The sequence below is a fragment of the Lates calcarifer genome, unplaced genomic scaffold (assembly GCF_001640805.2).
Source record: "Lates calcarifer isolate ASB-BC8 unplaced genomic scaffold, TLL_Latcal_v3 _unitig_5086_quiver_549, whole genome shotgun sequence".
NCBI lineage: Eukaryota > Metazoa > Chordata > Actinopteri > Centropomidae > Lates > Lates calcarifer.
In genome coordinates, this window is record NW_026117286.1 from 11248 (window position 1) to 22179 (window position 10932).

General features: G+C 46.2%; 3 protein-coding genes across 5 annotated transcripts; 1 reads left to right on the plus strand and 2 right to left on the minus strand.

Annotated features, from left to right (window-relative positions):
- The first annotated feature begins 2530 nt into the window (after window positions 1-2530).
- ttc1 (tetratricopeptide repeat domain 1) lies at window positions 2531-5021 on the plus strand. The gene is made up of 8 exons (XM_018661961.2): window positions 2531-2670; window positions 3172-3567; window positions 3650-3710; window positions 3795-3907; window positions 4158-4194; window positions 4277-4425; window positions 4570-4624; window positions 4785-5021. The coding sequence occupies exons 2-8, from the start codon at window positions 3181-3183 to the stop codon at window positions 4919-4921; spliced, it is 939 nt and encodes a 312-aa protein (XP_018517477.1). The 5' UTR covers window positions 2531-2670; window positions 3172-3180; the 3' UTR covers window positions 4922-5021.
- Window positions 5022-5076: 55 nt separating this feature from the next.
- Window positions 5077-6816, minus strand: pfdn1 (prefoldin subunit 1). Of its 2 annotated transcripts, none has more exons than XM_018661964.2 (4): window positions 6652-6816; window positions 5768-5934; window positions 5557-5641; window positions 5077-5231 (listed from the first exon to the last, which is right to left on the minus strand). In XM_018661964.2, the coding sequence occupies exons 1-4, from the start codon at window positions 6682-6684 to the stop codon at window positions 5151-5153; spliced, it is 366 nt and encodes a 121-aa protein (XP_018517480.1). In that variant the 5' UTR covers window positions 6685-6816; the 3' UTR covers window positions 5077-5150. The 2 variants fall into 2 exon arrangements, with proteins under 2 accessions (XP_018517480.1, XP_018517478.1); XM_018661962.2 differs by having other exon boundaries at window positions 5077-5234.
- Window positions 6817-8220: 1404 nt separating this feature from the next.
- Window positions 8221-10924, minus strand: mat2b (methionine adenosyltransferase II, beta). Of its 2 annotated transcripts, none has more exons than XM_018661960.2 (8): window positions 10728-10924; window positions 10111-10305; window positions 9851-9965; window positions 9614-9766; window positions 9304-9497; window positions 9019-9132; window positions 8671-8865; window positions 8221-8587 (listed from the first exon to the last, which is right to left on the minus strand). In XM_018661960.2, exons 1-7 carry the CDS (start codon window positions 10788-10790, stop codon window positions 8692-8694), a joined length of 1008 nt encoding a protein of 335 aa, XP_018517476.1. In that variant the 5' UTR covers window positions 10791-10924; the 3' UTR covers window positions 8221-8587; window positions 8671-8691. The 2 variants fall into 2 exon arrangements, with proteins under 2 accessions (XP_018517476.1, XP_018517475.1); XM_018661959.2 differs by having other exon boundaries at window positions 8681-8865; window positions 10728-10921.
- Window positions 10925-10932: the final 8 nt, after the last annotated feature.

A 10932-nucleotide genomic window follows, 5' to 3' on the forward strand; every position in this document is an offset into this window, starting at 1 on the left:
GCAGAAACATGGAGCCGCTGAACCACGTTCACCTGAAGCTGCTGCTGCTGCTGCACGTGCCCAGGCGAAACAGACTCAACCGGTTTTTACCATCATCACTTTCTCCAGGTGAATCAGTCAGAGCTAATGAAGCTAACAGAGGCTCAGTCTGAGTCTCTGCTGTTACACGGTTTAAAAACACACGCGCACAGTTCAACATGACACAGACACGCGCTCAAATACCTGACGTGACGTTAACGTGGCGGACTCACCTGAGAATTTTCTGAGCAGAGCTGGACTCGGTGTCTTCATCCTTCCCCTATTCTCTCTGGACTCAGTCTGTTCCACTGCAGCACTTTGAACTCGAAGCCGCCTCCACGCGACCAATTAACGCATATGGCACCTGACGTCACGCACCTGTCGCGCTGTGATGCGTTCAAGGAGAGTTGTAAAAACCTGCGACTGAAATGTCTGGAGCCTGAGTGATCTGTGATCTGTTTCCTGCAAGAAACGATGAAGCCGCTGTTCATTTTTATTTTATTTTAGTTTTATTCTTGCACCTGTTCCGTCATTTCCTGACACCATGTGAACGTGCTGGAGGGTGGAGGTGGGGGTGAGGCTGTAGATACAGTAAACAGGTAGTTTGATAGACTGAGGATCAGACAGAACCTGACTGGTTCTGCACAGATTCATATTTTATACTGTTTTATTTATTTGATTTTTTCTTCCTCTGTGTTCATGTTCTTTGTTCTTATTCTCAGTTGATTTGCCTTGTACAGTTTTATTTCTCTTTGGTTATTATCATTAGAATGATAAAAAGCTGAGTCCCAGCAGCCACAGGAAATGTTAGCACCTGGATTAGTCCGAACTTCAGCAGCTGATAGATGAGAACCTGCGTTAATAATAACACATCATCAGTTCATCGTTTCCTCCACACTCTGAACTGCTTTCAATTCAATTAGGTTCAGTTTTATTTATATAGCCAAAAGTCATCTCAAGGCACTTTTCATACAGAGCAGGTCTAGACTCTTTAAAACAGGTCTTTACAGAGAGAGACCCAACAAATCCTCCATGAGCGGCACTAGGAGACAGTGAAGAGGAAACACTTCCTTTAGGAGGCAGAAACCTCGAGCAGAAGAACATAGCATAACACAGATTCCATGTAAACAAAAATGTAAAGTGATGCCAGTAATACAGCAGTAGTAATGATAGTAGTGATAATTAAAGTATTAACTTCTAACATACCAATACAACTAATAGCAGTATAAGTAATTTCTAATTCTAGCAGCAGGTGTTGAGTGGAGTTGTAGGAGCAGCAGGAGACTTGTCATCACAGATCAGACTCTACAGCTCCAGAGGCAGAAATACCTGTAGAAAGAGACAGAAGAGGAGACAGAGACAGAAGAGCACAATACTACAGGAAAGAGAAGATACTGAGTTAGTAACATGTAACATGGGATATGAATCCATACTGATGGAGAGAGAGAGAGAGAGAGAGAGAGAGAGAGAGAGAGAGGAGCTCAGTGCATCATGGGAGATCTCCATGAGGAAAGTTTGAAGCCGACTCTTAAAACTGTCTGTGCAGCTGCAAACAGTTAAAGCTGAAAGACGTCACATGTTCAAACTGAGTCTGAATATGAAGGACAGTTTGTTTTCTTACGTTAGCATCAACAGTGATGTCATCATACCGTTTCCTGTGGGCGGAGTTAAGTTCAGGTAGAGTCATAAACATAATATTACTGTGTGTGTGTTTCTGATGCAGCTGATCAACACCAACAGGACAATACAGCTGCAGAATAGAGACGACCAGGAGAGGAGGAGGAGATGATGGACATGGAGGTGATAAAGGAGGAGGAGTAGCAGGAAGAGGTGATGGAGGAGGAGCAGAAGGAGGTGATATCTATCCACTTCCTGTCTGTCCATCTTAAACACGAGCCAGAATCTCCTCTGAGCCGAGAGGCAGCTTCACCTGGACAGGTGACCAGACAGATAGACAGAGAGACAGACAGATGACAGACAGACAGAGACACACAGACAGACAGAGAGAGAGACAGATAGACAGACAGAAAGAGAGAAAGACAGACAGATGACAGACAGAGAGTCAGACAGACAGATAGATAGACAGAGAGAGAGACGGACAGACAGAAAGACAGACAAACAGAGAGACAGACAGACAGACAGATAGTCTTTATTGTCACTTTGCCAAAAACACAACAAGATTAAAACACCACCCGGGTTGTGCATCTCAACATAAACACACACACCTCCATACACACGTTACACATAAAAATAAATAGGTGCAGAAATGCAGAAAAGGTTTAGCACAGTTTAGTGAGTGGTTCACATTTGGAGATGTTGCTCAGTTAAAACAGTTTGTTTGAATAATGACTGAGAGTAGCGGTGGCTGTTGGAAAGAGGTCTGGTGGTTCTGGTCTTGCTCTGTGCCGCCTCCCTGAGGGCAACAGTTCAAAAAACCGATGTCTTTTAAAATGCTGTGGGCTCTGTGGAGGGCGAGGGGCATCCGGAGATCCTGAGCCGCCCTGACTGTAGCTGTCATACTTCACCGGACCAGCAGGAGCGCGGTCTCCATGGAAACATAGCCATCGGGGGGCGATAGACGAAGAAGAACTGCGTCATCTTCCCGGAAGTGAGAACAGAGTGACTCCTCGGCAGGCTAACAAGTGTTAGCAGGTGAGAAAATAAATGTGAATTAAAATGGTTTTATCATTCTAACCTTTAATAAATCGCCATGTTGATGACATCACGCTGCTCTGTGACGTGTCTCCTGGTTGACGTGTTTACGTACCGCAGCTGTTTGTTAGCCGTTAGCTGTTTGTTAGCCGTTAGCTGCAACTCCGTTCATACGAAACATTTAAGATTTTAATGTTTGTTTGGATGAATCAGACTGTTCGTTAGTGACCTGCTGTTGTAATCAGTCTGTCCGTTCAGAAGTCCCATCGGGAATCTGCTGATTTAGCGCTCGGATGGCGCACGAGGAAACAGTGCAGCCTGAATTAGAGAGCTAACATACCGACAGAGCTTCATGTGGAGAAAAACCTTCGCGTTTAACCGTCGAGACACGAGCTCAGATCAGTTTCCTGTTTCAGTGAATCTCCTCAGAGCAGCAGGAAGTTAGAAACATCAAACACGATTGATTAATGAATTATTTGGTTGATTGGTTTTGTGTGGCAGAGCTTCAGTATGAGCCGAGGAGGTGAACAGAGATGCAACGAAGCAGCTGGAAAACCCAGAGAGCAGGAGGAGAAGGAGGACGACTTCTACGACTGTCAGGAGACCCTGGAGCCTCCAGACCCCAGAGAGGAGGAGGAGGAGAAGCAGGGAGACAAGCGGGAGGAGGAGGAGACCCGTCAGGATGGAGGACGGTCTGAATACTGTGACGCTAAAAATGAGACAATAACAAACACAGAGACTGAGACCAGAGGAGGAGGAGGACATCAGGAGGAGCAGGGAGACAGGCTGCAGGAGGATTCAGATTCAGAGATGAAGGAGGAGAAGAGCCCAGAGGTGGAGTTTGATGACGACTACCTGAGGGAGGTGGAGAAGGAGCTGACAGACGAGGAGAAGGAGGTAATACCTGTGAAGAGGCATTCAGGTGACAGGTCTGCTGCTGTAAATCAGAGTTCTCTGACACATTTATCTTCTGTTTCAGAATCAACGGCAGCAGAGTTTAACTCTGAAGGAAAAAGGAAACAGTCAGTTTAAAGCTGGAGGTGAGTGTCTGTCCAGTTCTAAACCAGGATCTAGACCAGGATCTAGACCAGAACCTAAACCACTAAAAACCTTGTTCCCTGCAGACTGGTCGGCGGCGGAGCGCAGCTACACGGAGGCTTTGGTTTTATGTCCAGTTTGTTTCAGCAGAGAGCGAGCCGTGCTGTTCTCCAACAGAGCTGCTGCAAGACTGCACCTGGTAACATGCTAACATGATAACAACATGATAACAAGACTACAGGCTAACAGTACACCAACTATAGGCTAACAACATGCTAATAGAAACTAACAGTGATACCTACAGAGTTCTAGGAATAGTTGAATTGAGGGAAACTGTACTTGAAGATGTTTGAGCTCTGCTAATTATGATATTAGCAGGATGCTAACTGTGATAATAGCTGGATGCTAATTATGATAGTAGCAGGATGCTAACTGTGTCTCCCTCTCAGGATCTGAAGGATCAGGCAATCTCAGATTGTACCAGAGGTGAGTGATGTCATCACTCTGCACCTATACATGACATCACTGTTGGACACATATGTTGATTGGTTATGTCTGGTTGCCGTAGCAATAGAACTGAATCCAGACTATGTGCGGGCATTGCTGCGGAGGGCAGAGCTTTATGAGCAGACAGAAAAGCTGGACGAGGCTCTGGAGGACTACAAGAAGGTTCTGGACCAAGACCCAAACCAGACCATAGCCAAGCAGGCCTGCATGGTGAGTTCACTGATGGCTGGGACAAACCAGACCCAGGCAGACCAGATTCCTTCAGGATCAGATTCATCTTCAAATTCTGAAGCTTCAATCTGACACTGTGCTGACAGCTGTCTACCTGTCTGTCTCTACCTGTCTGTCTGTCAGAGGTTACCTCAGCAGATTCAGGAGAGGAATGAGAAATTGAAGGAGGAGATGATAAGTACGTACAGCACCTGAACACAACACTCCTCAGTCTTTTATTGTTAACTAATCATTACTACAAACAATCAATCAGCCTTCATCATCATTAAATCACTGACTTGAGGATGTGAAACATGTGTCTGACCTCTGTGACCCCTCCCACCCCCTCACCTGTGCAGGTAAGCTGAAAGACCTGGGGAACATGATCCTGAGGCCGTTTGGACTCTCGACCAGAAACTTCCAGGTGAATCAGGACCAGAACACCGGCTCCTACTCCATCAACTTCGTCCAGAACCCAAACAACAACAACAGATGACATCACAGCGATGACATCACCGCGGACAGTGATGATGTCACAGCAGCATGTGGACGAACCTGTGTGTGTGTGTCAGAGTTTAATAAAGTTTGATTGATGATTGTGTGTCTCCAGTGATCAATAACCTGGTGATTAAAGCAGGAGCAGAGACTGAGAAGCTTCAACAGTTTAATATCAATTCAAACAGAGTTACTGACAGGACGTGTTATTGATTATTGATCAGTATTGATCACTGAGCTCTCCTGGACAGAAGCATCTCTCTGATGTTGTCTTCAGCTTCCTTTACACTGCGTTCAAGGTACACCTTCTTCTGCTGGAAATAACAAACACCCAGTCAGACCACTAACACATACACTGAGTAACACACACCTGAACACACAGGTGAGATTCACACAGGAGGACAGTACAGGTCCTACAGGTGAGACGGCCCGTAGTGATCTGTACTGTCCTCCTGCGTGACTCTCACTTGTTGAAAATGCAGGCTAACAGGTTAGCTGGCTAATGGGTGAAGGAGCTAAACAAACTAAAAGGCTACCAGGCTAAAAGGCTAAGGCAATAAAGGGCTTGTTGTGTAGTTGTGTTGTTGTGTTTTTATGTAGTTGTGTTGTTGTTTTTATGTAGTTGTGTTGTTGTACCTCGAGCTCTTTAATCTTCTCGTCAGCCGTCTTCTGTTTGTCCATCAGCTGGTTGTTGATCTCCTCCTTTGACTGGAGAATGAACCTGAAACACACACAGCAGCTGTTCAGGAGCTTTCAGTCTGATCACATGACCTTCCTCAGCAGAGGCTGAGATATTGCGTTCAGGGACAGGTACGGGAGCCGTTAATTATTCGTGGTGGAAACTCACATGCGTCCAACTCCCTCATAGAGTCGCGTGTTGTCGGGCAGCGTGGTGATCTCAGTGTGAGTTAGCTTAGCGTGTTTCTGGACCCGGGTCAGCTGATCGATCTGCAGGTCAGCCAGTTTCACCTTCTGCTGCGTGTCGATCATCTTCACCTGCAGCTCAGAGAACGCCTGTGGAGACAGGAAGTGAGAGAAACACCTGAGGAGAGGGAACGTGACGAATAATTATCGACATGTTGATCTCTGAACCAGACAATCAGTACCAGACTCCCTTGACAAAAAAAAGACTTTTACCTGGAGCTGCTGGAATACCACTGCCTCCATCAGTTTGTCTGTTTGTGTACTGTGTGACTTTCAGTGGAGGACGAAGTAATCAGATACTTCACTGAAGTAAAAGTACCACACAGTAACACAAACACACTAACAGATGGAGGTAGTGGTATTCCAGCAGCCCCTGGTTAAATCCCTGTTTTTGTCAATGGAGTCTGGTACTGCTATATAGTGATGTTTCTGATTAGAGTTACCGGAGTTATCAGACACTGAGAAGACTCGTCATCAGAGCTGCGACAACCAGTCGATCTAATCGATCTAAAATCAATCACCAACTGTTCTGATAATCAACAAAACCCTTCACTTTATCAAACCCATGATTCCTTTTTATCATTATTTTAATGGCTCAACGTCCTATTTCACACTGAGCTCACTGAGCTCCTCGTGCTAACACTGAGCTCCTCGCGCTAACACTGAGCTCCTCATGCTAACACTGAGCTCCCCATGCTAACACTGAGCTCCTCGCGCTAAGCTGTACAGTTTCCGGTCGCAGTTCAGTTAAACAGAGACCAGCTGATGGACAGATGAGGACGAGACACATGTAAAATCAGATTGTACCTTCTTCAGCTCCAGGTCTATGGGCGCAGCCATCTTCAATAATACCGGACCGGGGCTACACACAGACACTGCGCATGTGCAGGAACGTTCTTCTTCTTCTGTGGATTGTAGGACAGCAGACGTTGATCAGCGCCTCCTCCTGGGTCAGTCCTCCTCGGTCCGGGTCTTCCTCCGTCCTTTATTGATCTTTGATCACCTCCTCCGTCCGGAACACAACCTGATGAGGAACTGATCTCCACCTGGATCCACCACAGACCTGACACCTGGGTCAGATAGAGACGCTGGGCGCGTTCGAGATAGCTGCTGCTGACTGCTGAGAAACAACTGCAGTCAAGTTGCACACACTTCCTGCAGCGAGACTGAACCAGCTGTTCATCAGAGAAACTGAATCACCTGCTCAGCTGTTCTGTGGTTTTTATTAAAAATCTTCCCCTCAACATGTCCGACTGTTATAAACCTTAATACACATGGTTTACTCAACCACAGATCTGTTGGTCTGAACGTTTCAGGACAGAAAAATCAAGTATGAAACATCCATGGTGATGTGTTCAGGTGTACGGTGTGTTTAGGTGTGTTCAGGTGTATGGTGTGTTCAGGTGTGTCCAGGTGTATGGGGGAAAAGTTACACATTGAGAGAAACACTTCTGTGGAGATCAGTTTTTCAAATTTCTGTTTCAGACTGAGAATAAAAACCAGGTGAAACATGAAGGATAGAATCTGACCTTTCAGGTCTTTACTTCTCCTCCAGTAACAAACTGATGAACAGTCAGTAACAGTTGAACATTTCTGTCTGGAAACTAAAACATGAGCTGTCAGAGAAGTGAGGTCACAAAGAAAACCACAGGAGAGAACTGATCTGAATAAAAACCTGCAACATGTCATGATGTCAGTGAAAGTTTGAGCCAATCAGGACGAAGCTCTGTGGTCACACAGGTGGGTCACGGTCGGAGAAAAGCAGATGTAACGGGTGTGTGGTTGGGGGCATGAAGAAGGCAGGACTCAAGCATGGTTTCCTCTGCTCATTTAATCCTGAAGAAAACATTAAAACACATTGTTTGACTTCTGTTGTTTTCTTCTGCGCCTCTGCTCCCTCATTAACATAACCAGGACTGTGAGAGCAGAGGGGAGGGGCTACAGAAGCCCAGGAGATACACAAAAGGCAGAAGACAATTTCCACATAAAGAATTTATAAAATGATGGTAAATGAAAATATCTCATTGAGATAAAATTCATAAATCATAAAATGATAAATAAAACTTACAAATTGGAAATAATAATTCATAAAGTGTATTTTTAACTCTGTTACACAGAAAACTGAGCAGGTTTTAACGTCATGTGACATGGTGACGTTGCACAGTGAAGGTGAAAGTCGAATATCTAATGGGCTGCAGGGTTTTAGACCCAGCATGCATCATGGCAAGTCAGCGCCGCATAAAGTCAAACGCACCTAATAAATCACTTAAACCTGAATCTGACCAGGATCAATAAACCTGACTGATTAACGATCAGCGCCCTCCAGAGGCTGAAAGCTGAAACACCACAGGTGCAAAATAAAAACTCTGAGGACACTCAGTGTTTCACATGTTTAATGTTTGATAAACCAACACCAACCATAGTAGATCACAGTAGATCACAGTAGAGTTTCCAGACAGAATCTACTTCCTGCTTTATCTAATAACTGTCGGTCAGAATAAAAAAAAAACACTGAAATGACTGAAGATTAATATTTACACCTGAACACTGAAACTGAAACATGAAATATAAACCACATGATAAGACAGAGACGAAAACCTTCAGGAGGACGGACACACACCTACACCTGCACGCAGACACACACAGTGAGGTTATACTCTGTTACACTGTGTTTATGTTGTTGTTCTGTAGTTTTTCTTCTGGGTTCAGTTTCCACAGAAACATCAGACATCAGTGAAGGAACCTGCAGACAAAACTCAGGGTTAAAGGATTCATCACCACACACACAGTCTATACACCTGTGCACACCTGTCTGTTTGTATACACCTGTGCACACCTGTCTGTCTCTCAGTGGAAGACGGTCTGTCTCCAGCGTTTGTCAGGTGTGAACGGCCACAGACAGTCGGTGATGGCCGAGGTGAAAGGTCGCGGCTCAACGCTCAGGTTCAGCAGCTCCAAACGAGAACAGTTCAGCCGACTGTTGACTGGACGAAGAGCCGAGGCCGCGGGCTGCTCCGTCAGCTGTAGAGAGAGGTACACACACCAAGTATTAATACTACACAGTACTAAAGTATTAATACCAGAGGCTAGAATAAATGGAAACAGCATATGTACTTATATACTATAAGTACTTTACAGTATAAATCATATTGATCAGCTGATTGGTATATTTACAGGTATGAGGTGGTTGGACGGCAGGTTGAAGGCCTGAGCGATGGCAACGGCCATTTCATATTTAGTCATCTGCTCCTTCGCTGAGAAATGGAAGATCCCTCTGATAGACGGGTCCTGGAGAGAGAGACAGGTGAGAAACAGGGAGAGAGGAGAGATGGAAGAGAGAGACAGGTAGTGACAGAGATGGGTGGAGAGACAGACAGGTGGTAAGAGAGGAGAGACAGACAGTCACCTGTCTCTCTCTGACAGTCACCTGTCTCTCCGACAGTCACCTGTCTGTCTGACCTGTCTCGCTCTCTCAGAGAGCTTCCTGCAGACGGCGGCGACGTCCCTGGCGTCGGTGGGGAACCTCTGCTGACAGTGATCCAGGGTGCAGCTCTCCGTCGCCTCCTGAACCTTCAGCCACAGAGACGTGACGGCGCTCTCCGTCACCGACTCCACCTCCCCGAACAGGACGGGCACCCGCAGCACCACGGCTCCTGACAGACAGACAGGTCAGACAGACAAGTTACAGACAGACAAGTTACGGACAGACAAGTTATGGACAGACAGACAGGTTACAGACAGACAGGGCAGGTTACAGACAGACAGGTACCTGGACAGTGTCTCAGTGTCTCTCTCTCTCCCTCCAGTTTGCTCCGTCCATAAACGTTGAGAGGATTCGGACTGTCGTCTTCTCCGTACGGAGGATTCCTCCCATCGAACACGTAGTCAGTGCTGATGTAGAGGAAGAACGCTCCGCACGCAGCTGCACACAGGTGACACACAGGTGACACACAGGTGACACACACAGTGATGACATCATGTGTGATGACATCACGTGATCACTGACCTGCCTCCTTGGCGAGCGTGCTTGTGGCGTGCACGTTGAGGTTAACAGCTGCTTCAGTGTGTCTCTCTACAACATCTGGACGTCTCTCAGCTGCACAGTGGACGATCACGTCGGGCTGAGACAGACACGATCAAAATAACTTTATTAACACAATCAAAATAACTTTATTAACATGTCAATACGTTGAGAGTTAAACACAGTAAGTGTAGTACAGAACGTAGTACAGTCTGTGGAGCAGTATGCAGTACAGTATGCAGTACCTTGTACTCGTGCAGTAATCCTCTGACAGCGTCCTCATCAGTGAGGTCACAGCGGAGGAGGCGGGGCCTGGCTCTCTTGTATCCTGTTCCGATAACCAACCAGCCGTTGTTCTGAAACTCTCTGCAAACCGCTCGACCCAGAAGACCTGTCGCCCCAGTAACCAGGACCCTCAGACCCGGGACCACCACCTCCTCCTGAAAAACACAGAGTACCACATCAGTACTACATTAGAAAGAAGAGTGTGTTCATAGTTAGTTTAACTGTCGAGTGTTTCTGGTGTCCTCAAGTGTGAGAAAACATCTGCACCACGTGATGAATGAACACAGTTGTTAATGTGACTCCTCCTGGAAACAATGACCTAATTTATCATCCGTGACGTCTTTATTAGATTTGTTTCTGGGCGCAGCCTGATTTTAGTTTCAGTTTCACACCGGAAGTGGTTTAACAGCAGAACATAAAAATCAGCTGATCGATGCGTCTGATCAATCTATCAATAACTGATTCAGACGCTCCAACAATTTAAACAGAAACAGACTGTATACAAACTTTCCAGGAGATTCCAGGACCTGCTGTGTTAGCTGTTAGCTCCGCTAGCTGTTTACAGGTGGGTGTTTACCTGAACCAGCTGCACGCGCCCCGGGCTGAACATGATCCTGAGTTCTGCGCCTGCGCGGCTCATCTCCCTGCTCTGATCAGGTCTGTTTCTGATATCTGTTATTGATCGTATCGATCACTCCGCGCGACTCCGCTTTTCTGGTGCGCACTTTCCTCTCTCTTCCGCTTCCGGTCTGATCAGGTGTTTGCCGTAAAGCAGCTGTCGC